Source organism: Biomphalaria glabrata, chromosome 1 (assembly GCF_947242115.1).
Source record: "Biomphalaria glabrata chromosome 1, xgBioGlab47.1, whole genome shotgun sequence".
Lineage (NCBI taxonomy): Eukaryota > Metazoa > Mollusca > Gastropoda > Planorbidae > Biomphalaria > Biomphalaria glabrata.
In genome coordinates this window covers 17036027-17062902 of record NC_074711.1, presented here as the reverse complement: position 1 = coordinate 17062902, position 26876 = coordinate 17036027, and the positions used below count along the sequence as shown (strand labels likewise).

General features: G+C 34.5%; 1 protein-coding gene across 4 annotated transcripts; it reads right to left on the bottom strand.

Annotated features, from left to right (window-relative positions):
* Positions 1–136: 136 nt before the first annotated feature.
* Positions 137–25321, bottom strand: LOC106071807 (myotubularin-related protein 10-like). Of its 4 annotated transcripts, none has more exons than XM_056025278.1 (15): positions 25130–25321; positions 16015–16074; positions 11470–11533; positions 8588–8733; positions 7699–7777; positions 7514–7596; positions 6926–6982; positions 6655–6742; positions 6358–6475; positions 5995–6082; positions 5803–5894; positions 5544–5674; positions 5262–5411; positions 3317–3495; positions 137–2924 (listed from the first exon to the last, which is right to left on the bottom strand). In XM_056025278.1, the coding sequence occupies exons 1-15, from the start codon at positions 25196–25198 to the stop codon at positions 2070–2072; spliced, it is 2259 nt and encodes a 752-aa protein (XP_055881253.1). In that variant the 5' UTR covers positions 25199–25321; the 3' UTR covers positions 137–2069. The 4 variants fall into 4 exon arrangements, with proteins under 4 accessions (XP_055881253.1, XP_055881262.1, XP_055881270.1 ...); XM_056025287.1 differs by having other exon boundaries at positions 25139–25321; XM_056025295.1 differs by lacking the exon at positions 16015–16074.
* Between the last annotated feature and the right edge of the window lie 1555 nt (positions 25322–26876).

Below are 26876 nucleotides of genomic sequence, written 5' to 3'. Positions count from 1 at the left end.
AAGGTGCTACGTGGATTGCCCTGTCCTTGTTATGGCTCTCTAAAGTCACGTTTTGCCTTGTCATAGGATTAGGTCATGACAGACGTTCAGTCACTACATAATTCACACACCAAAAAAAAATAAGTCAATAATTCTGTTGTGAGGAGAAAAGGGAAACTTTAATATAGATAGTTATCATAAATAGATTAAAAAACTAAACAATAAATAGTGGTTTACAGAGTAATTTATATATATATTTATATATATGAGCAATTCAATATGAACATATGCATACTTAATCATTGTTACACACTGTGAATTTCACTGACATCACCAATTTGTTCTAGAATAATTCTGTTTAAATGACAGTTTGTTTTATAGACAGACAAGGCAGTGTTTTCAGAAATCACAAAATAATTGAAAGCCACTAACAGCATAAACAAAGGATGAGCCATCAGCTCTTTATCACAATACATATTGTTTAAGGAGGGATCATAGGGGAAGTCATATAAGGAAACACAGAACAAAACAGTTGCAACACTCCAGAAACATTACCTTTATATAGATACTAACAAAATGCACGTTATATCATTTTGTAAAAAGGCATTGAATATGAGATAGTTATAGCTGCCTATTTAAATGTATAGTCACAATTTTACATTTGAAAAAGTTCTAGTTAGAAAAGCTGCAGACCTTTATCAGAAATATTACTTATGAAAACTTCCTTTTAAAAAATCCTTTCCATAACTGAAGAATCTACATCTGTACTACTACACAAAGTGCTATTAACAAATACTTCTAAGGTAGACTAAGTACAACTGTTGTAATCTTATCCTAAAACCAAACAGAAGATTGAATAAATAATAATCTTTTTTTTTCAACCCAACAAATAATCCATTATATTTACACAACAGTTAAGCCTTCACCAGAGGTTAAAAAAAAAAAATCTTATCACCGAAATTCAACCAAAATTCTATTTGAATTTATATTTTTAAAATGGCTTACAAATCAAAGACCTTTGAAACTGACTTATTTTAAGCACTTATCTGATTCATGAGTAACAATACTGGTTTTAGTTCTTTGCTATTTAATTCTATTTAGTTATACATGTACTTAAAAAAAAATAATTTATGCATAAGTCAATGGAATACATTTTATGAGTGTATTCATGCAACAATAGGTATAAAGAATCGGATGTGACCCATTGCAGCATAAAAAAAAACAAATCAAGAAATTGAAGTTGTTAAAAAGTAAACATATGCACATTTATATTTCAGGATATTGTTTGAATTCTTAGCTTACAGTATGGAACTTGTCACAATGTCATAAGTTTTCAGGAAACAAAATCTAATCTGCTAATTATGAAGATATTCACACACAAAAATGTCAAGAAAAAACATTGAAATCATTGTGTACATAAACAAACCATTTTAAAAACTTATTTGGACAAAGTGGGTCAGTTATTAAAATTACCAATGTTTATTTATAACTGACTACTAATATTAGCTTTTAAAAAAAGAAATTTAGCATTAAAAAATAGAAAGCTTAATGTATTTTAAAATCATTCCATTTCATCATTTTGTGAAGTACTGAAAAAAACAACAACACATTATACATATATAAAACTATTGTACTGATTAATGATCAGAATAAGCTTAATCAAGTCTTCAGTTCAGATAATCATCAGTAGGTAAGAGGGTAGCATTTAGTTCTATTGAAATTTTCAGCATTACCCAACTTAATCTCTCACCTACCAATGACATGTATTGCACCCCTAGCAGGTACCCAACAAATGGTCTGGATGGTTGGTTGCAAGACTAGACTCACTTGTGGTTACTCTGTTGTTATGGTGATCAAACAAACTAGGCTACAGTAGGATAATTTTAGTCAATATTATGCACTGACCATAAACATAAAGAGATAAAATAAATATAATACCTTAAGATTAGTAAATAAATGCCACATAAGAATATTTACATACAAATACAATATAGATTTTAACATGGCATACAAACAGCATCAAAAGAAAGACTGCATTTATTCCGTGAAACAGTGAATTCTAAAAACATGAACATTGTAGACCATAACATTCAATCATCATCTTGAGCTTCATCTAAGGGATCAATAGCAGTGTCTTTTAAGTATCTTGATAGGGGACCACAGATGAGAGAGTGTTGGGTATGCTGGGACACCCCTGGACTGAATGGAAAAGATGAGGTTATGTAGACTGATGATAAATGCTTACTAGTGGTTTGATAGCCTGTAGAACCAAACAGGAGTCCACTGTTAGGACGTGAGCCTCGAGCCCTCCTACTTTCATCCCCTAGGGTCTGCTGTGTCCCATGTGCTTCATCCATTAGTGTTTGAAGTTTGTGTCTCAAACAAATGACCTCTTCAGCCAAAATACATTGCTGCATGTACTGTGAAGGGTTACCACCACCAACAATCTGTGCCGGGATGATCCACCTAAGGTAGCATTGGGTCCACACCTTGATCAAACTTGCAGTCACTTCAGGTCTTAGAACAGTGTCTTGGAGAGCAAACATGTAGGTGGATGGTGGCGAGGAGCCTAGAAGCAAGCGGTAACAGTTCTCTCTCAACTTCTCCCCAGAATGTCTCAATGCCCCTTTTGCACTTTCCACAACTTTGTCCAAGTCGTAGCTGTTTCGCAGCATGTATAGGGGATTTTTAAACAACAGCTGCTGTTCATCAGACAGGTGAAACTTCCAGTCCCAAACACTGGGCAATGACAGAAGAGTCAACCTACGTCCATTCTGTAAAAACTGTCTGCGGTGCCTGACATTGTTGAACAGAAATGTGTCAAAGATACCAACATGTACAGTGTCCCATAGTGATGTGAGGTAGGTCTCAGTAAAGGCAAATGAGGAAGGAAACTGTTGCAGTAACTGCCAGACACAGTCCAGGAACAACAAAAAGATTGGAGCCTTTTAGGAAAGAAAGCAGAAAATTGTTAAAGTTTGACATCATTTTTTAAATTGGCTTTAGCAATATATATACACGTATAAATGTGAAACGAAGTTGTAATAAGAATTTTAACACAAGACACAAGTCAGAAATAGCCTAATAATAGACTTAATTGTACTAGAATTAAAACACAGAGTTAGAAATTTAAGAAGGAAGACAGATTGTCAATGTTATGAATACATTCTCACAATGTTACAGAGACATAGAATAATAACACAAGGTTTCAATAATATTTATCCAATAACTTATCAACTAAAATAATTTTAGAAAGTATATAAAAAAAAAGCAACAAAACAATGCTTTTTTAAAATAAAAGTTATGAAACAAATAATAAAATAATAAGAAGAATCACCTGCTCAGTTTCACTGTTAGCATTCCAAATAAGGTTTAATCGTTTTTGGAATGGATGGCCCATGACTACCCATTCTCTCTGCACCAAACTCTGAAAACCTTCTTGTGTTCTGTACTCAGGGTCTAGTTGTAGTTGGACAAGAGATGACACAAGGCAGCTCATATCACAGCAATATTCCTCTGGAGTGGATAAATGAGAACAAGAATAAAGACAATAAAAATACATTAGAAAAATTATTAAACAGGTACTATTGATCAATTGGTAAAGAAATTATTAGTAGTTTATTTTCAATGTATTAAATAAAGGTCCTTTTTTTTACAGCAACATTAAAAGAAATTTTATTTTAAGAACATATGGATTACACCTAGATTAGTTGATTGATAGATATCTGCTTGGAAATTCTGAGATTTGTATCAACAGGTGAACAAGAGCTCAGGGAGTTATAATAAGAAAAAGGTCTATATTGAATGGATATATTCAATAAAAATTATCAATAAACCACAAACATCATATTAAAGATTGTAGTAAATAGTTTAGATCCAAGTACTGATGAGAGATAACCATTACTATTTGCATAAATACCAGAAGAGGGAGAGAGAAACCTAATGTTTGTAAATAATTGGAGCTGGTCAACATGATTTTATTTCTATTACTGTTGCTGTTTCTAAACAAATTAATTAAAAAAATAAAAAAAACATTTTTTGTTAAATAAATAAAAGAATGCAAAAGCATCTACTACATAAAATAAACACAAAATAACAAAAAAAAACAAACAACAAAAACAACTAAAATTTAAAGCTGAAATAAATGTTTTGCCAGGGGGTGACCTAAACTGGACAAAAATTTTCTCTTCAAGAGACTTTAGCTAGACAAAGACTAACTATTGTTATGATCCTCTCAATCAGGCTGTCTGCAAACAACAGACAGTATTGTACAATTGGCACATGTTGCACTGACTACAAATGCTTCATTGTATTTAACAATACTGCTGTACCGATACTCAAGTCTACTAGTCTCTGTCTCATCCTGGACTCGTACTGCATAACTTTGGACTAACTGTACTGGCCTCACTTCACCGTGGACTAACAGTACTGGACAAACACAGTGCTGAACTGAACTGGCCTCTCTTACACACTCTGTCTCTATATCTTGTCCCTGAAGGCCTTCTTGAAAGCAACAGAAATGATTATATAACCATATGATGGGTGATAATTCACCATATTCATGTGTAATGTTCATACCAGTACTGTCTTTTGTCCTTTGACACAGATGATTGCTAAACAACATGCTGGCCTGTGTTACATGTGTCAGTTGATTGCACAAATGGTTAACCCGATTGCAACTACACTAAATATGTACTAACCTTTTGTAAACAAAAAATAAGGAATCAAGTGAGCAAATAGTACCGTCCCACACTTTTAGAGCCTAAATGAATGTCAGATTTTTTTAATCCCTACTTTTCTCATAATCTATTGCCCTCTTCCTGCATAATTATTGTTTTAAAAATGTCTCAAATTTAATTAGAAACTATTAAAACATAATGTAAATAAAGGGCAGGAAACTATGAATTAGTTAGGCTTTAGAACAAACCCATATTACTAATTCATTATTATTGTCTAAATACTGTTTGTGCAACAGAAAGTGAAGTTGCACACACAAATACAAGATCTACATCTTGAGATAATAATAATGGCCGTGTCTTAGATTATGAAGATTAAGATGGGTGCTGTGTTTCAAAAGTATAAAAATCCAATTGCAACCTGCATATTTTGTCACATCTGATGCAGAAAAAGCCACTGTCTATTTCTTTGTCTTTTTGTCTTCTGCAAGGTTTTTTCTTTGGACCTCAAATGTTTGTCTCATGGCCTTTATGAGAGCTCTCCAACTTTCTTTTTACAGATACATAGTTCCATAGTTCTAAAAGCTTAAAGATGGAAAAACAAACCTTTCAAAACAACTGTCACAGATTCCCTAATCATCTGATTGACTACAAGGTTGGAAACATTCAGACAAGAAGAGACTTGTTGCAGCCATTGGCTGTTCTCTAGATTGGAATACCAACGAGAATCTGAACTGTAGAAATCTTTAGCTGAATCTAGATTGAAATAAACTCTATATTATTATCAAAATTTTTTGGGGTTTAATAAAATGTGAAAAAAAAAATTCTTTTTAAATAAAGTATACACGTTAATATAGTAGTTAATACAGTAGTTGAAAATACTATTACCTGTCATAATGAAGGCCCTAAACTTTTCATGACTTGTTCTAACATCAGCTAAAGATGGACAATGTCGAGAAAGGTCCAAAACAAACAAATCCTTCTCATTGCCACTAGATTCTTTGACTGCACTTAGCATTCTTTGGAAAAAAAAGTCAATTAAAAAATAAGTTCATATTTTAAAATGTAAACAAGAAAAGAATTCAAAGTAAAATTCACAGAAAGAATTAATTGTATGTATACAAACAGTTGAGTAATTTTTTTTTACTTGTCTTCTAAATTCTTGAAATCAGATTCTGGCTGTAACTGAGACATTTTGACCAGACTGGCACCATTAACACAATATGTATAGGACCAAGTCTGAAAAGTGGAAAGATACATTGGGGTAAAAAAAAAGAAATTAAATTAACATCAATTATGTGACAAATAATTTCAATGCTGACAGCTTTGTAACCCTTACAGGAATTCGATTATCTACAAACTGAGCAGCAGCTTTGTTAATGTCATTGTTTTGCAGACTTGATGGAATCACAAAGTATTCTGGCAAGCTGAAGAAGAAACATTTGATGTGATTAGGATTATTACAATCAAACTTTGAAGATGTATTTTAACGAGTTGACAATAAATAGACTACTAGTTAATACATTCTTAGATTTACCCTCTAGTATTTGTATTAAATTACAGCAGTATTTGGAAAAGATTTAACTTAAATTTAAACAAAAATATTTGTAGCATCATTAAAAATGTCAAAGTCTGGACCCACCTTTTTAGAAAGTCATATATTTGAGTTTTGTTAAGATTTTCAATAAGTTTAGTAACTCACCAATCACTAATATGAAACCCATAGTTCACATTACAGACTCTCCAGAAAGACTGACACTGCAATCTTTCTAGTTCTCTCTCCCAATCACCTTGTTCTAGGAACTCAGGAGGAGGCTTTTCTGTTAGTGGAAAAATAAAATGTTATTATCCACATAAATTAAAACAGTTCTATATCAAATAATGGAAAGAAAATGTGTATCTAGAATTTAAAAAATGTATAGAATAAATTTAATAAAAATTGAAAAAAAAAAAACAAAAAAAAAACAAAAAAAAAACAGCAACAACAACAACAACATACCATCAAGGTGACTGTTATGACCAAATTCAAAAGCAAACAACAAATTTTCTTTACCAGGGTAAGAAAAACGAACTATTGCGTCAGTGATCTAAAAATTGATAGGGCAAAATTCTATTTTAAATGCAGTGTTTTTAAATTAATTTTTTAAGTAAGCTACAAAGTAATGAGTAAACCAGGCAGTTTATCAAATTAAATGTAGGAAAAAAAAAAAGACAAAGAAAAAAAAAGTTGTCTATATAAAAACAATGTGAAAGGACACTTGGTAATATACCTTCTGAGCATTTTCTTTAATTGTAAACTTGAAACCAAATGAATGAATTTGAAAATCCTTTTGAGTAAAAATAATACATCTTTGAATGAATTAGAAAATTGTATTGAGTAAAATAATACATCTTTGAATGAATTAGAAAATAGTATTGTGTAAAAATAATACTTTCAGCAATAAAGTACAAACTGTCCAATTTGAAAGGAAGTTACAAGCATTTTTAAAAACTTTCATTTAAGAACTTGGCAACTTTTTTGTGTGTGTTTAAAAACAATTTGTTTTTTAATTACAGGTATTGTAGAATCGAATGTTGATCAAATTATTACACAGTCAGTGTTCCACATTACATATAAAATAAAAAAAATAAAAAAATCCATGGCGAGCTTATTAAATCTGGAAACCAATGTGCAGTTCAAGTCAAATATAAGAGTAGTTATTTGAGCCCTTCATCCAATGTTCTAATGGAACATGAAAAAGATATGAAATATTCTTAGGGGTTGAATGTTTTTAGTAAAACTAAAAAAATGTGGTATTTAATTAGTTTAAAAATAAATTGATAGGAACTATATAGACATATTTTATTAGAATGCTTACCTTACAATGTATTTCCAAGTATTTTGTCTGGGTTGTTATGTTCATTCCTGGCAGAAGTCTTCTGCGTTTGTCACCAGAACTAACTAACATGACAAGAAATGATTTTTGCTTATTGAAACACTTTTAAAAATGACTGACTATAATGACTTACTTTAAGATCAGTGTGTAGCCAGATTTTAACTAACCTTGGTATATAGCTTCAACGCAAGTTAAAGGAATGTCTGTATTGTTCAAAAGCTTATTTCTTTGAGGTGCTTGGTTATTCTATATGAGTAAAATTAAGTTGTTTCATTTAGTTGGCATAGAATAAAGCTACAGATATTTTAAAATACCTGCACCATTAGAGTTTAATTAGCAGATACCCAATTTTCTATTTTTTGACTTCATAAAAATGCAGCACACTACATCAATGACCTTGAGATTTAAATTAAATAATTAAATGACCAATATTTCGATACATTCATTTAAAACATGAATTAATTCAATAATACCAGATAACATTTATAAAAAAAAATCATTTTCATTGAAAGAAACTGGTCCTAAAGATAGATTATGTAAAATTTCCCTGTTTCTTGATCACAGGTTAAAGAGGGTGTCTTTTGTTCAGCATAAAGATAGTTATTGAAAATTTCATGAAAGATATTTACATGCATGACCCCACAAAAATATTGAAATAAAATCTTCTAGGCGCACTGCCACTCTGCACGATATAATCCAACATTTAGAGCTGGACCAAGATACTTTGTTGATCGAGAGAAGCTATCATCTGCCCAAAGCAACAAGAAATAATTAAGGAGTCTAGTGGACAGAGAATTAGAGAAAGAGAGGTTTTCTTCATCTTGCCTGATAACTGGCATTTAGACCTGGAGCACCACTGGGAAATGTGTTGTTCTGGAAAGAAGTTAGGCAAAAAGGTTAGATGGAACAAAACTCAGTGTGTGAGCCCTGTGTCTTTCATTATAAATAAATATCCATAATATTTTCCTGTTTACCTTCATTAAATTTCCTCCCTTAAAGCTATTATAATATTCAAATAGACTAAAAAGAATTATGAATACAATAAGCCAGACTTACATCTCCATCAGGATAAGATGATTTATCCGCTGTGACAAAAGATATTTTGAAATTTGTAATAAACAAGTGTCCAGAGATACCTTGTTTGCCATTAGAGAAAGGGGCAAACATTAGGACACTGTCTGCTCCTACAATCATTCGCTCCCCTGAAATAGAATATCGAAAAAATGAAAATAAATAAAACAACAACTTGGTTTTTTAAATTCAGACTGACCTGGATAGAGTGAATAAACTGTCAATAGTGAGGAGTACAAAAACCCAGATCTTTTTTTTTTTAGCGAGTCAAGCATTGTTAGAAAAAAAGGAAGCTTGTTTCCACAAATCGGGGGATGTAAACAGATAAATATCAAATGTGTGTTTAATATGTCAAGGAACTGTCAGTAGGTTACTTCTATGTATCACTGATTCCCATCATCAATTAAACTCATTTTCACAGTGCAAACTGAAGAATGTGATTTTAGATTTATGAGATAGACCCAGGAATGAATTTGATAATTACTAGTGAAACCAGAGAGAAACCCAATAAGTCCTATTGCTATAGGATGCAGTGTTTACAGTAGACACCTTTTGCTGTGCAATGTGATAGGAAGTTACAAGCACTTTTTTTTAGAACTTTCATTAAGAACTAGGCGACTTTTTTGTGTGTGTAAAAACCAAAGGTGAATAAAAAAACAAGTTTTCCTTTCAGACCTTGCGATCTGTAGGACAGGGGTGGTGCAAAGGTCATCTGTTTCTATGGCTGATGTTTAACTCAGGTGTCAAGTGGCCAGTACAATGACTTTCTCTATCTTATGTTAGGTATCCATTAGAGTTGGGTGGACTCAGGAGCGCCCTTAATGTTCCGAAATTAAAAAATCCCAATAGTCACCTAGATTTGAATCCAGGACCACTCGGTTCAGAAGCCAAGCACATATCTAAGGCTCTTTAATTTTTTTTCTTGAATAAAAAAAAAATGAAAGTGCCAATAACACAGTGGATAAGACCAACTTGGAAAAATGAATGCTTATGAAGGGTGTGTTTTCTTTTTTTCATTCTCTCTTATCTTATAAAATGCAGACGTTACTTAAAAAAGAAAAAAAAGAAGATAATTATTGTCGCGTAGTATAGACAAGTGTCTTTTTCTTTCTCCTAACTCTGTTTTTTTTATTTCCTCTACTCGTAGTACGTGTATGGGGCGAGAGTGTCTTGTATTTTTTTGTTTTGAATTGTTTTGCTACATCACAAAGTCCGGTGACATCTATCGGTCATTCTTTGTCATGAGGCAGTTCACCCTCTGAATTTGGTTGTAACAGACGGTGTGTTGGCCCGTAAAACGTTATTTGTCTGTACCAGTTTCTCGGACTTATTATTCAGTTGGATTTTTTGGACCCCTGTTTAGGGTGAGTTATTCGTTTGTGATATCTATTATTGTATGTTGTATGAGGTTGTCACTATTTCTATTTTTAGTGTAGAAGTTGAGAGTATTGTGTTTATTTCGTTTATAGGGTGCCAGTGTTGGAGTTGTGGGCGTCGCTTGCCGTCTCAGAAATATATATTACAGTTTTTCAGTGTCATTGTCAAATTGGCGATTATCTGAGGTCAAACTTTACTATTACCGAGGTTGGCAGTTTTGTGACGCCAGTCGGTCAGAGTCTGGTGGACCATAAAACCAGGGTGACAAGTTGATAGCAGTAGCAAAGGTGCTTAAATTAATTATTGAATAATATCTTTATATATACCTATTATATATATATATATATATCTAATATATATATTGTCTATTTATCATCCTCATTGTACATACACCTATTTGTTTCATACAATTACATTCATTTATTTTTGTTGTTATTTAAACTATTCACCTAGTTGGTTACTGTATGTATGACTGTGTGTGAGTGATGTTCTTGTCAGGTTGAACCCCGGGACCTTAATAGTATAGAGCTAGTTAACAACCCAAATAAATCCTAAACCTGACAATTATGTCTTAGACATCATGCATGTTAACCAATGACTTTAATTTTGCCAAGTTCTACAGGTATGGAAAGTATAAACATTTTATTAAGGGTTAACCTCATCTGCTTAGGCTTTAGAGAGTATTTTTACAAAGCTTGAAGTAGAACTTATTGTTGGGCTCATTTCTTACATGGCCAGTACTTAAACTTCTGAATTTAAAAAAAAAGCTCCTCTCTAAAGAATTTCAAAGTTGCCAAAACTTAAAAAGGAAGACTTAGACCATCTTATGTTGTAGGGATGAAAATGGTATGTGACCAGATTTGACAAAGTTTTAGATGGATAGATGACATGGAGAAAGCTCTAAAACAGCTTACAGACAGACCAAGGTTTAGATGAATAAATAAAGTGGAGAGAATTCTAAGACAGCTTTGAATCCAAACTTGGAAAAAGAAAACAACAGGTAGGTCTAAAATGTAAAATGTTTTACATGTTTCTGATGTTCCTTCAGAGTTGAAGACAGTTTACTTCCTAGTCCAAACCTCCCGCAGGACGACGGGGGATGGGAGCGAGCAGGGTTTGAACCCTCGACCATTGATAAATCCGAATGACAGTCCGGCTCGCAAACCGCACGACCAGGCAGCCATCCAATTGGAAGTGGACTATAAAGAAGTCCAGAGACAAAAGCATATAGAAGTTGAATTACTTTTTACTTGTGCGTGTGACTGCATGAATCCTCTCAAATTAACTCAGCAGTAATAATATTTCTTTTTCTTGTTGAGTTGAGTCCCAACTCGAGGAGCTGAGTTGTGTTTAATGAATGCCTAAATGCAGCACTGGTACCTTCTCTCATGTCCACTAAATGATTGGACCACAGGGTACTGAGCATGCTATAAACAAGAAAGATGTGCTATATAAGATTAAAAAAACAAACAATATATAAACTGACAAACCTTGCAATTTTCTTGGCTCAAGCAGATTGTCAAAAAAGGCAGATGCATCCTTTTCAACTTCCTCCTGTCAAACAGGAAACAACCAAAAAAAAAAATAGTTTAAATAGTTGTATATGAACAAAATCACATAAGAATAATATTGGCATAAGCAAAAATAGTAAAAAAAAAAACAACCTTCACTTTCTAATTATTAACCCTTAAATCTAATTAACTGAAATTTTGTTCACAGGTAATTTTATTGTAAATGGTTTAAATTATTTGATGAAAATAAAAGTAATTTTTTTTTCGACAGGTTATTAGTGGAAAAAAAGATCCATTTTAAAATAAACTTAACTGCAAGACTAATGAATTATTGTCTAAAGTTTCAAAAGAAGTAAGAAAGTACAAGATTAAAAATACACATTAGTACTTCAGAATGTAGTGAGGGTATAAGTAGACCATTTAATATTGAAGAAACTGATTTTGAAATAAACCAGACTCTAAATAATGACATTTCTGAATTATGGAAATTTGAGCTTATGAACTGAGAAAATTCGCTAAAAATAGATTATTTGCCTACAGTGAAAAAGTCAGACAAAAATACAAATAATAATTGTCACAATCTCTGCTAATCAATGATAAAGTACAAACTTGTATGACATGAATTGTCAAAGCTTAAGAACTAGATTTATCAGGCTTACAAGTCAATTTGGAAAGCTTGATTTTCAAAGCCTTTTGAATTGTAAAATGTGTTAAAAAGAGTTTAGAAGATTACTGTGTTATTAATGAATACTTTTAATACAAAGCAAAAACAAAAAAAAAGGAACTACGTAATAGTTGAAATAAAATTTGTGCAACAGTTGAGATCTTTTATTAACATTATTGGATTGGGAAAACATTTGTGCTCACCCATGCATGTTACAGGAGTTTGTTTTTCAGGGGGGAGGGAGGCACTCAAAGGAAAGATTTTTGAATTATAGACAATTTATTCAGAAACTCTAATCAATCTATTCAACAGCAAATTATTGTTTTATAAATGTACAATCTTTTTGATATTTTGAGATGGAATAATAATGTCATTGTGGCAAGAACACTGTGACAGATGTGAAAAGCTCACTAGTTATCACATTTTTTAGATGGTGACTCACAGCTTCATGTAATTGATAAGCATTAACCCTAACTGGGTAAACAATACATCCATTCTTCAAGAATATGTTGGTCCAGAGCAGTGACAATGAAAATTTGTTTTCAGATGTTAACCTACTTGATAGAACAAAGCTCTACATCTGTGTATTAATGATATAAAAACATTTTGTATTTTAACTTCTGTAATCATGCAACAGTATCTACTTCAACTTGTTCTAATTAAGCAATGAAAGTAACAACAGTCACATAAAATTATACCAGGAACAAAAAAATTGCACCCAAAAATTGTAATTAAGAAAAAAAAAATCTATTCCTGTTTTATTGGACTAAAAAAATAAAAAGAGAAATGTAAAGGTGATATTAAGTACCATATGTTCTGAAGTTCGTTTTAAAATACATATCTAAGAGATCCACCATTAAGTCAAGAAATTCAATATCGGGAGAGCATATTATACCATAGAATAAAATGTTATTATCAATCAGATTTAGAAATATAAATGTGAACAGTGTTTTACAGATAGTATCTGATGATACTACACAATGTTTTAATAAGTTTTATGTGCAGAGTGATTAATAACTGCTCGACTCACAGCCCAAAGAATGAGTGGCCTTTATCATGCAACAAAGGAGCAATTGATAATTAGAATGCTTTTAATTTTTTATGCTTATATTTTGCTTATAAATGAATTATTATGAGCAATCCCGGAATCAGAATTGACAACAACAACAATGGCCTTTTGTTTGAGTAATAATAAAATCATTACTTTGTGTTTGACACTTTTTTTTTTCAAATTAAGCTTTTTACTTTACTTCTACATAACAACAAGTATGCACAGCTTTACACTTCTGTCACACAGATATGTCATAAGATACACTGAATAGGAAACATGCTGATAGTTTGATAACATGCTGCTATTTTTAGTGAGCATTAGAAGCAGAGTTAACAAAAAATTTTTAAAAAATTGTGTTTTTTTTTCATGTCATAAAACGTAATCATTTTTATAATTCCATAGAACAGTAATGTCAAAGATTTAAGGAAAGTTGATAAAATTGTTTAAAATGAGTCCTTTATAATTTTTGCACTGAGGTAAATGACTAAGGTGAGATACCCAAGAAAAAAAGGACTCATCAGGTACAATAGGTACTATTTTGTTTTCATGCATGTCATTATATACGTAGCGACAGCGACGTGTTTATCCAGAGTCACAATGTGGCTTTAGGGCATGTAGATCTACAACAGATATGATTTTCTCTTTGCGGCAGCTACAGGAGAAGAGCAGAGAATAAAAGCAGCCCCTCTTCACAGCCTTTATTGATTTGACCAAGGCTTTTGACCTTGTTAGCAGAAGTGGTCTGTTTGCTGTACTAGAGAGAATTGCTGTCCAAATAAGTTAAGGAAACTAGTGTCAGCTTTTCACGAAAATATGCAGGGCACTGTACAGTTTGAAAGTTCCTCCTCCAGATCATTCTCCATCAAGAGCAGTGTAAAACAAGGATGTGTACTGGCTCCAACATTATTTGGAATCTTCTTCTCAGTCGTACTAACCAGCACTTTTAAATACATGGAAGATGGAACAAATATCCACAGTAGATCCGATGGAAGGCTTTTTAACCTGGCACGTCTTAAAAAGCCAAAACAAAAAGATGTTGTATCTTAATTAGGGAGCTGCTGTTCGCCGATGACGCAACACTCATATCTCATTCACAAAGAGGTCTACAGAAGCTAGTGAATGTCTTGGCAGCTTCTTGTCAAGAGTTTAGCCTTACAATAAATCTTTCCAAGACCGAAATTCTGGCACAAGACGTCGCAGAAATACCTGTGATACATATTGGGAACCACACCCTTTTGGTGGTGCAGGAATTTACCTACTTGGGTTCAACAATTGCCAGTAACCTAGATTTAGACATTGAGCTGACAAAAAGAATAGGAAAGGCTACTACAGCATTGGCAAAACTCTCCAAGCGCGTCTGGGAAAATTCCGAATTGACCACAGCAACCAAAATCCTAGTCTACAATGCCTGTGTTGTGAGCACTCTTTTTTATGGCAGTGAAAGTTTGTCAACATACATGTACTAAGAGCACAGATTGAATAGTTTCCACTTGCACTGCCTAAGACGCATAATGCGCATCTCTTGGAGGGACCATGTCTCCAATCAGGAAGTTTTGAGATTGGCCAATATGAACAGCATGTATGCTCTCCTGACACAAAGAAGACTACGCTAGCTCAGACATGTCGACTGCATGCCAGATGGTAGAAACCCGAAAGATATCTTATATGTTGAGCTGGTGGAGGGAGTCAGACCCAAGGGCCGCCCAAGACTAACCTATAGAGATGTCTGCAAGCGAGACATGAGAGTCACAGACATCAACGAAAGTACGTAGGAAGAAATAGCCAAAGACCGGAGTGCATGGAGACAGACTGTGCGTGCTGGGATGATCCTCGTTGAGAGCAAAAGAAATGAAGCGTCCTTAATCAAGAGGAAAAAAAAGAAAGCTGCCCTGTCAGCTAGGCCTGAATCAGATGCATACACATGCACAAATTGTGGCAAAGTCTGCCGCTCTAGAATTGGCTTGATTAGCCACACCAGATTCTGCCCCGCCTCAAGACGAAACCAAAACCAGTGACTCATGTGGGCACATCCATTGCCTTCTGAGACAAAAAGGAGCCATATACTATTTTGTTTTCATGCATGTCATTATATAACTAGTGACAGTTATAATTGAATGATGCAAAGAGTAACTAAAGGATCACTTTCAGGTTTTGATTAGCCCTATCTGGGACAGTCTGCCCAAGAAATACAAATCAACTTTCCCTACAGCTTAAACATTCCCTGAAACATGAACTAAACATTTAATGATAGATGTTTTTTTTTTTTATAAAATAAATATAATGATCCTAATCAAAAGATCACTATTAAGCAATAAAAACACAACCAGAATAAGAAAAAGAAACTTAAAGAGGTGTCCAAATAAATGTACCTACTCTTTGATAATTGAAATATAAAGATAGTTGTAGCATTATGTGCTTATTATAGAGCAAATAGCACATGGACATAATACTACAAGGATGCTTGTGATATGTACCATCATATCATTATATTATATGCTGTAACTTTTTCATTTTTTAATTTGGTGCTCTTTTCATTCCTCTAAAATCCAAAGGGTCTCAACTTATGTGACATTTTTTGTGTGTGATGTTTTTGTGTAAATGATACAACAATAGAGTTAAATTACACACCATTGTATTTAAAAAATAGCAGCTAGTACATAGTATTGGATACCTCTTTAACTTTTGTCACCAATCCCCGCACGCATAAACATAAAAGAAGTTAGCAAGACATAGCGACAGCAAAGCAGAAAATAAAATTAGTTGCTGTTTTAAAGTAACTCTGTAACGGTCATCTACAGTGGATACTCACTTCTTCAACCGGTACCTCACCATTTTCATCGCCTGGAAGGTCTATATAGGACTGAAATGTCTGTAAGGGTTTAAATGTTTTAATACTAATATAGTCAGCTGTAGTTTTCTTTCATGACTCAGGTCAACTAAAGTAATTTTGGTTTATTTTGTTGGAATTAATAATTAAAATCTCATGGTAGTCCAATTTTTGAAATTAATATTTTACAAATAGACAAATAAAATACTCTCAAGCAATTCAAAACAGTTCAGTTCATTTTTTACATTACAGATGGAGACTTACTTCAGATTATGTACACAATTAAGTTATTGTAGCATAACTATTGCTGTTGCATGCCTAAATATCAAACTTTATTAATACACATAAAACAAAAATCCAGTAGACTAAAGCAACTCACTCTGTCTCCAATAAATTCAACAGGTATTGCAAGAATAGTTTAGTAAAAAATGTCATAACTATTTGTTAAAGAGAAAAAAATATGCAGATAAATATTTCACTTTTAGAGTGCTTGTACATTCTTAAGTTTGTAACATCACAACTTTAACTTCACCACAAAGATCAGAAAAGTTTGATGCTTATTTTCAACAAAATATTTTACATAATTTACTGCATACAGTCAAAAATATGAGCAATATTTTATATTAAACAATGAAAAAAAAAAGTTTATTTCTAATTTGTCATTCACATTTTGATTTTGGACTTATGGTGAAAGTCAAGTTTCAAAAAAAAAAAAAAATAGTTTTTAAAGAATTGTGTTGTATGTGGATCATTTAAAGAGAAAGTTATTAACTAGCAAGGCATGTAAGTTAAAAAAAAAAGAAGCTATATTTGATGAAAAAAAAAAACATGTTTTTTTTTATACAATATACATATAATACATATACATATACATATAATATATTTTTTATACAATGTTAAATAAAATCAGTGTTTTCTTGTAAGTATAAATATAATACCTGTCACGTTTCAATTTAAATAAACCTAGTCTAGGGTAAAATAAACTTAGAATTTAAGTCACGCGCCGGAAAAACCCATGACATCACACATCCGGTGACAACGTAACATCTGGAGGGGTATGATTGGATTGGTTAAAGGAAGTGTCCGGGGAGGAACGAAGAAAACGACTGAGCAGAGAAGGATCTAGAGAATTGAGGAAATTTCATAGAGATAAGACATATTTTAGTTTTGAGTTGTTACTTGAAGTGACAGGTCTTATATTTTATTAGATCTAGTATTAATCTGAATATATTTTGTTATTGAGCTTTGAAAGAAGATATTCATCTGATACAGTTTTATTTCTGTACATACTGTATATTATTGTGATTTCAAGTTTTGAATTAAAGTTCTGCATTTGAATTAAAAATGATCTCCGTTAATTGAATCTCTAAGACTTATTTAGATCTAGAGATACATCTACAGAATCCCCGGCATGTCACAGTAACATCTTGTAACACCTCAACAATCTCAAAAGAAAAACCAGTGACAATACCAATGTTAAATGTACAAACAGAACTTTAAAAAGCAACCATTAAAAACTGTAAAAAAATGTTTTGTTCAAATGATTGTCATTTTTTTTTTAAAATATATATCCAAGCTTCATATCAAAGAATCATTCTTATGTTAAATTAAACAAAAAAAAAACAAGCTTATGTACATGTGGACTTCTGAGTAAATTTAATAGAAGCAAGAAATAAAAAATAAATAAAAATTCAAATTATAAGCAAATATTTTCAGAAGAAAAAATTGTGTGATGTCTGGCATTAACAAAAAACAAAAGTGTTTAAAAGGCACAAAACAAGCAAAACATTTATGTAGAAATTATAAGCAAAACAAAAAATTCATTAATAATTTGAAGACTTGAGTCACTCTTTCCCCTTTCTTTTAACCTATAGATAACTGATGAATAGCTTCTGTTTTCTAGAGAATCTTCAACAAAGTTATTTTACTAAATCATTCACTTTTTGGGTATACTGTTTTTAAATTCTTTTTATCTCGCAAACAAAAGTTGCCCTATATTAAAAATTGACTTAAAGCCATGTAAGTTACAAAACTAAATAGTGATGAAGAATCAGGTCTAGATTTAAAATATCTTATTGAGGACAATGAAGAAAAAAAATTAAAATTGCCCTTAGCAGTAGACAAGTTATTACAAGGGTTACAGTCCAGTTGAGATATAGATAAACTGTAACTGTTGTAAGATAAAGCTATATATTCTAGGTTTGGATACTTGAAGTTGTTTAAATAAAATTTTAGATGATAAACTGTACTCTTGTATTTTTGTGTCTATTTGCTTACAAAATATGTAAGATGCGTACTTGTAGGCAACTCTGTGTCTAGGCATAGCAGGGTTAGTTTTCATTGCAGGATGTCTAGACATTTTAAGGTTTAATTTTACTAAGCTTGACTATATAGGCATCCTCGGGTTAGTTTTTTCTCAAGCATATGTGCTAAAAATGTTTTGGTTTCATAATAATTTTTTTCTAAATTAGCTATATTATTTTATTCTTTTTAAAACTTTTTTTGTCTTTTATATTGCCTATACAAATGAATACGAGAATCAGGAATGCACCAACATAATTAATTTCTACTCATGAACTTACACAAAAAAAAAGTCACGTTGGTGTATCAGCTAACTGACGGTACCGGTACCAAACTGGTACCAGCCCGCCACTCCCTCACTCTCGCGTTCTTCATTTCTTGACATCTAATTGCTATTAAGTACCAATCAACGTATAGATCTGGGCACATTGTGTTCACCCCACCTTTTCTGTTTCGTAACGCGACGGGTTAAATGCGTATTTGCGTACTGGCGGTCATTTTTGGGAGATTTTGCGTAACGAATACGCATTTTGCGTAACGGTAGGCAGGTCTGCATATATATCAATGGAGATCAAGTTATTAATAAACATCTCGTATGGACTGTGGTTATTGATAGTTTGTAGTTCATCGTTTCTGATATTCATACATGAAGGTGTTCAGTTTTTTCAAACCAAACATACACTTAATTTACATTAACATTTTACTATTGAAAGGAAACATTCATGACTTGAAAACAATTTTAAAGCAAAATTGAAACAATGTATTTTCACTCTCATGTTCATTATTATCAAAATGTTTCTTGGGGGAGCTACCACCTTCTACCAAGCGCGTCCCCAGGTGGCGGATAGGGGAAAGACCCTTAGATATAAGGGTTAGCTGTGAATAGCTAATAAACAGCCGCGGACCAACTGGTTTGCAGTCATGGAGGATGAGGTGAAGTATTCCAGTGGTTAGAATATTTACTAAAAACATCTCAGAAATCCAGGGAAATGATTGCAAAAAGCGAGTATAGGGCGCTCTAACTCTAAACCCGGGTAGATGAAACCCGTTAGCTAGGGATAGCAGTTCATCTAGGAGAGAAAACTCCGAAAATAAACACCTGCTGCCTTGCAGATGATCTTGGATGATCAAAGGCTATGGGAGCACACCCAGAAAGAAAAGCAGGCTGAAGTCAATGGGCCTCCTGGCGCATAACACATTGACACGCAACCTCATCTATGTTGGAGTTCAGTAACGATTCTAATAGATGTGGCGTCCTGCCTGTGGAATCCCGCCGCGCAGGTAGGGGTCCGGGCTCTCCGCCTCGAAGGAGCCCACACAAGCGAGCTGGTGGTTCTTCTATCTCTGCCTGTGGAGCCAGGAGCAGGGACAAGAAAGTAAATACTACTGGCCAACACTCCAAGATCAAAAGTCTAAAAATCTTACAATGGAACGCAGAGGGCATCCAAAAGAAAAAAGAAGCTCTAAAAATATTTCTGCATGAGAAAGAAATTGATGTAGCTTGCATCCAAGAAACTCATTTGAACAGTAATCTTCGTTTCTCCATTAGAGGCTACACCTGCATCAGACTAGATAGAGAAATCAGACCCAAAGGAGGAATCCTCACCCTCATTAAAAATGATATCCCTACCACAGACATAAGTATGCCCAACTCCTCAGAATCAGAAATAATGGGAACTAAGCTAATTCTCCCAGATGGAAATATTAATCTATTTAACTGCTACTTCCCACCAGACAAGGAAATAGAGATTGACCACATTCAAATACCTGACCAAGAAGACTGTCTAATCTTAGGAGATATGAATAGTCACTCTCAGAGCTGGGGATACCCAGACCTAAATGCCAGGGGAGAAGAAATTGAAGAATGGCAAGCAGAGAACAGACTTATCTTGCTAAATAAACCTGAGGACAAACCAACCTTTTTTTCAAGAGCCTGGCTAACATCAACCACTCCAGATTTAGCCTTTGCAACAGACAACTTATCCAAAAAGTGCACTAGAGAAGTTGCAGACCAGCTAGCCACCAGCGACCACAGACCCATATTGATCAGTATCGATACCTCCTTCAAAATATCAGAAAACTCCACCATCCCCAGATGGAACTACAAAAAAGCCAACTGGCACCTATTCTCAAAGCTCACAGACCTATATACAACTTCAATAAACTGCAAATCAAATCAGGTTAATAAGTCATTCTCAGCTTTCTCCAAAGCAATACTCCTAGCAGCTAAGGAATCAATTCCTAGAGGAGCAAGAAAAGATTATATCCCCAACTGGTCTGATCACCTTCAACAACTCCACAATGCCACTATTGAAGCCAGAAACACAGTAGAAAATAACCCTTGTATAGAAAATAACATAAATCTAAAAGCAGCTAACGCAGTTTTCAGGAAAAATTACCTTTCCGCCATGAGGAAAAGTTGGCATGAAAAAACAGAACAACTAAACGTAGATAGAGATGGCCACAAACTCTGGCGTATAGCCAAATGTCTCAACCAGGAAGAAAACAGAACAACTCCTATAGTAATAGAAAAGGACAACAAACCCCTGAAAGGCCAAGAAGCAGCAAATGAATTCATTAAGTTTTTCCAAAGCGTAGGACAAATACAAATTAATGAAAGTAGAAATAAAGATGTAAACTCAGAAATCCAAGATAAATTTAAAGAAAACAATCCAGCTTACTCCTTGGGAATGACCACTAATCTTAAAATGAAGGAACTAGATGAATCCCTAAAAGTCCTCAAACCAAAACAAGCCCCGGGCCCAGACAAAATATCAAATGACATGCTTCTTCACTTGGGTCCTCAAGCCAAAAGAAAACTGCTACAATTATTCAATGCTAGCTGGAAATCTGGCAGAATTCCAAACATCTGGAAAAAAGCCATTATGATCCCTATACTAAAGCACGGCAAGCCAAGAAATAAACTGGATAGCTACCGTCCCATCAGCCTCACTAGCTGTACCTGCAAACTGATGGAAAGAGTGATAAATAGAAGGCTGACATGGATCCTTGAGTCAAATAACCTACTCACTGAAGCCCAGGCTGGCTTTAGAAAAGGCAGATCAACAGAAAATCAAATTGCCTTCATCACACAAGAAATAGAAGACGGCTTTCAAGAAAAGAAACCAACAACAATTGTGTGGGTTGACTTAGAAAAAGCATTTGACAAAGTCTGGGAACAAGGTCTCTTGCTCAAGCTAATCCAGCATCACATATCCCACAGAATGTACAACTGGATAAAGGAATACCTAAATAATAGAAAAGCCTTAGTTTGCATGCAAGGACAAAGAAGCCACACAGTGGGTATAAAAAATGGTGTCCCCCAAGGAGGAGTCCTATCCCCAACACTTTTCCTAATATTCATAAACGATCTAAATCAAAACCTACCCAAAAAAGTTAAGAGCAGCATGTATGCAGATGACCTTGCCTTAATTAGCACAGAAGAATATGTAGGAACATCGAAATTTCGATTACAAGATGCTCTTGATAAACTCCATAATTGGTCCAAAGACTGGGGCATGTCCATTAACACAAAAAAGACAACATATACCATATTCTCACTGTCAACAAAACAACAAACAATAAAATTAACATTAGATAAGGAAGCTTTAGAAAAAAATGACAGCCCTACTTATCTTGGAGTCACCTATGACCCAAGACTAACCTGGAAAAACCAAATAGATAAAACACAGAGTAAAGGCATCCAGAGACTATCCCTCTTGAAAAAATTAGCTGGCACAGATTGGGGAGCTAATCACAACATCCTGAAAAAGACCTATACCAGTTATGTAAGACCTGTACTAGAATATGGTGCCACAGCATGGGGCTCAGCAGCCCAAACCAACCTAAGAAAAATAGACAAGGTTCAAAATATTGGTCTAAGGATAATGACAGGAGCAATCAAAACAACACCCATAAGATCTATGGAGGAAACCGCTGCCCTGATCTCTCTGGATGAAAAAAGAGAAATAAAAATCCTTTCCCAATTCACTAAATTGGAAACCTTGGAGAGGCACCCACTCAGAACAAAAATCCACAAAACTGGCACAAAAAACCGTCTCAAAAGGACCAATTTCATACAGGAATCTCTAAACCTAAAAAAGAAACACCAACTTGAAAAAATTACTCTGGAATCCTCGATACACTATAATGAATCTCCACCCTGGGACGAAAGCCCTCTTCCTACTATAAGGGACCATATTGAAAACATAAAAAGAAAATCTGATTACAGACCAACAGAGCTCAAGGAAATAGTGAACTGTTTTCTACATACCAATTACCCTAGCAATCAGTGGATCAGAGTTTACACGGATGGCTCATCCCATAAAGCCACCACAAATGGAGGAGCTGGAATACTTATCGAATGGCCAGATGGAGGAAAACTAGAAAAATCCTTTGCAACTGGAGAGCTCTCTGACAGTCACAGAGCAGAAAGGGAAGCACTAGCTGCTACCATGCTAGCAAATCATCCAAGTTCCCCTCACAGTCAGATTGTCTTTCTAACAGACGCAAAAACAACCCTCCAAAGCCTGCAAAACTCTGATTCCCCTTATATTAAAAACCTCAGAACAGCACTCACAAAGCTCAACCACAACAGCAAAAAAACTGTTATTCAATGGATACCAGCTCACATACAACTAGCAGGAAATGAGAAGGCTGACACACTCGCCAAGAGTGGGAGAACAAACTCACAAGTAAACTCTGCACTCTATCCAGAAGAAATGAAGAAATTAATTGTAGATAAAATAAATGAGAAATGGACGAGCTCCCATCCATATCACAAGAAAGATGATGCTTACTATAAGCTATCCCGACAAGACCAACGTCTAATCTTTCGACTCAGGACCGGACACAACAGAATGCGACAACACATGTTCCGGAAGCTCAAAATTGGAACCAGTGAAATCTGCCCATGTGGAGTATCACCAGAAAATGCCGACCACGTCCTCCAAAACTGCTCTCTCTACCAAGAGGCCCGTATAAGACATTGGCCCCAAATCACCCCAATAGAAAGAAAACTATATGGAGAGCTCCCTGATTTGGAAACCACTGCGCAGTTCATCTCATGTATTGGTTTAGTCATATGAACACTCCAACATAACAATGAGAACGATGAAGAAGAAGAAGAATCAAAATGTTTCAGATGTTCCTTCAGAATCCTGGCCAAATCATGACAGCTGAAATGTTGGGTTCAAAATGGACCATCAAGACAGTCCAGAGTGCACAGCACACAAACAGGCAGTCTAAAGATCAAGTGAAGATTCTAGGCTAGCCACAGAGTAGGCCTATGAAATCTACATAATCTAGGGCTATAGACTACATTTAGACATTAGTTTACATAGACCAGACTAGATCTATAGTAGTCTAGACTTCAAAATACTGATATAGATCTAGATCTTCTTTGTTGTAACTGTTGTAAGAGTTAGGTCAAAGTCTCTTGGACCTCTAGGCAGGGATGGCCGTAGATAATTAGAGGCCCTCAGGGCAAAGTGAATTAGGCGGCCCCAAATGTAATAGAAAAATAAACAGCGAAAAAATAAAACTATGCAATTTATTTAAAACCTAGTGTAAACAATAACAATGGGCACAAGTTTAGATATTTCTTTTCTAAAAAATCATTTTGAGTCCTGTGCAAGACCCCCACCTATCAGAGTTTGCCTATGCCTAAGGCTAGCCCTGCTCTAGGCCCTGTCTGAACAACAGTTCTGTCTGGGAAAGATTCAAGCAGATTGCAAATTTCTCACAGATGCAGATCAGAAGTGGCTGATGTATCATAGCCCTTGCTTTGGGTTAGAGGTATGGCCATGCCTAAAGGCCAAACACATAGAGGAAACTCCTCCATAATACTTTTCTGTGCCACATCAGCTATGATTAGGGTTACCAGACACCTACACATCCAAAGGAGGACAAAAAGAAGGACAAAGCCACACAAAGGAGGACAAAAAAAAACAAAAAAACAGAAAAGACATAAATAGAAAATTCATTAGAACAACTTTGTTTATACCCACAGTACTGTTCACGAAGAAGCTTATAAAAAACCCTGTTACCTTTCTGTCCTTATTTCAAATTGCATTACTGGTCAAACAATTGAACATTGTTGACATTTAGTTGATTTAGTACTGTACTTTTAGTTACTGTTGCAAAAGCATTTCAATTCCTTGATTAATATTCACACTTCAGGCTAACTAATGCAGGCTGGACATCTGGTAACCCTAGCCATGAGCATAATGGATGACTACCTCGTAATGTGGTGTATGTACTCTGGACTTTTATCTCAATGGTCCCAGGTTCAAAACCTTCCTATAGCTGCAGGAGGTTTGAGATAGGATGTAATAATCTTCAATTCTAGTCTAGAATATATAGATATAGAGAGACACTGACCTGATGACAGACATTGATTTAGTAAATCATTGAATGATAGAGTCTTTGAGACTTAAAATGTGTATAGCTGGTATAGCTATATCTAGACTAGATCTACATCTAGAATCTAGAGCTAGATGACAAAAGGTATTTATAAATAATCTCTATTCTATTGAATCAGACTATTGATCATCTTGTAACTTGTTCTTGATCTGTTTCGATATCACTGATGTTACTGAAACAACAGAGGAACGATCACACTCACTAACACACTACACAGTCATCAGTGGACTGAGTGGTCTGAGAGAGTGTCTATCTTTAATTAATCTTAAAATCTAATAGCTAGAAACTATAGACCTCACCTACTACCTAGCTTAGCTCTAACTTCTAAGCTAGCTAGAAGTAGATCTAGTGATCTAGATCTAATTTAACTTACACTACTTACAGCTTTCCCTTTTTCCTTCATTTCAAATTGGGTAAGATACGACTTGAATCTTTTGGACATTTTATAAAACACATTCAGTCTTTTTCATCGAGAATAAACCGAATTATAAATGTAGATGCAGGCTAGAGTGGGGCTAGTCTAGATCCTACATCTAGAATCTATATCTAGATAGTTGACATCTTATGTAAAGGAAAGTACAAAAACAAAAATTCATCACAGACCTATATTTCTAAATCTATATATGTCTGTGGAGGTTGTTTGTAAAATGTTTTACATGTTTGGAATGTTTTTCAGAGTTTACTTCCTAGTCCAAATCTCCCACAGGACGACGGAGGATGGGAACGGCAGGGTTTGAACCCGGGACCATCGATAAAATCCAAACGACAGTCCAGCGCGCAAACCGCACGACCGGGCAGGCAGGGTTGTTTTGTAAGATGTTTTACATGTTTCGGATGTTCCGTCAAAGTTGAAGATAATTACTTCCTAGTCCAAACCTCCCGCAGGACGACGGGGGATGGGAGCGGGCAGGGTTTGAACCCTCGACCATCGATAAATGTGAACGACAGTCCAGCGCGCAAACCGCACGACCAGGCAGCCAGTCTTTATATCTTCTCTCCCTTTGTTTTATTGACATTTAAATTCTTTATCTAATTTTTCTTATGTTCAAGTGCCCATTTTTTTTTTCATTGTGATTTCCATGGAGTTAACAGGGAGGCTCCAAAACTAAAGTCAGAAGTAGAGGAGGCAATAAGATCACGTGGCAAGTATGTAGGCTTACATGACTTACATCAGTTACATATGTAACAAAATGTTTTAGGACAATAGATCTATATCAGAAAGTATGGCAGGCAAGTCCAAGAAACGATGCCTATTTTGACCTGGTTTGACATGATGATTTGTGGCAAGTGATGAGGGAGTTCAATATAGCCTAGATACAAATATCATCGATGTTGTCAAAACCCTATAGGCCTATCACAATTCCTTTAGTAGTGTGGAAGCGTGGTCGAGAGTACGGTTGAACTTGGCTCGGCTACCTATGAAGGGGACTCGAGGTTCGACACACGACTCGGGCAGAGTTGTGTTTACAGAGCGCCTAAAAGCAGCACGGAAAAACCTTCTTCCAGATACCCCCTCCAACCACTGGTCTACAAATGAGATTGGACCATAGCGCTCCGAGCATGCTATAAACATGAAAGTAGAGCTATATAAAAGCTATAGGCCTAATTTTATTTATTTTAGCGTCTACTCCTGAACAAACAAATCGGAGAAAGTTTTAGGATATCCACAGGACTAGGAGTGAAGCAAGGATGCATTCACTCCCCAGTCTTTCATCATATTTTTAGAGAACCTTCAGATAACTACCTGGTTATCAGATATTAACTAGCCTAGTAACTATGCATCATCACAAGTCAACATTTTGAGGAACTTCTCAATACTGTAAAAAGACGAAAGCTGAGATGGCTCAGTCTTATTGTAAAAGCCTTCAAGTCTCAGGCAGCTTATTCTTATCTTATCTTATATAATACAGACGTTACTTCAAAAAAGAAGATGATTACGTCCTACGCGTCATGCATTTAGTCATGCATATTTACCAATGACTTAAATTCTGCCAAGTCACTGGTTTTCATGTCTAGTTCAGGCAACCGTGCTCTAATGGCACTAGGATCTAGTTTCTTTATAATTTCTTGACTTGAAAGTGTTCCAAACAGAGGGCGCATATTCCAATATTGTCCTGGTT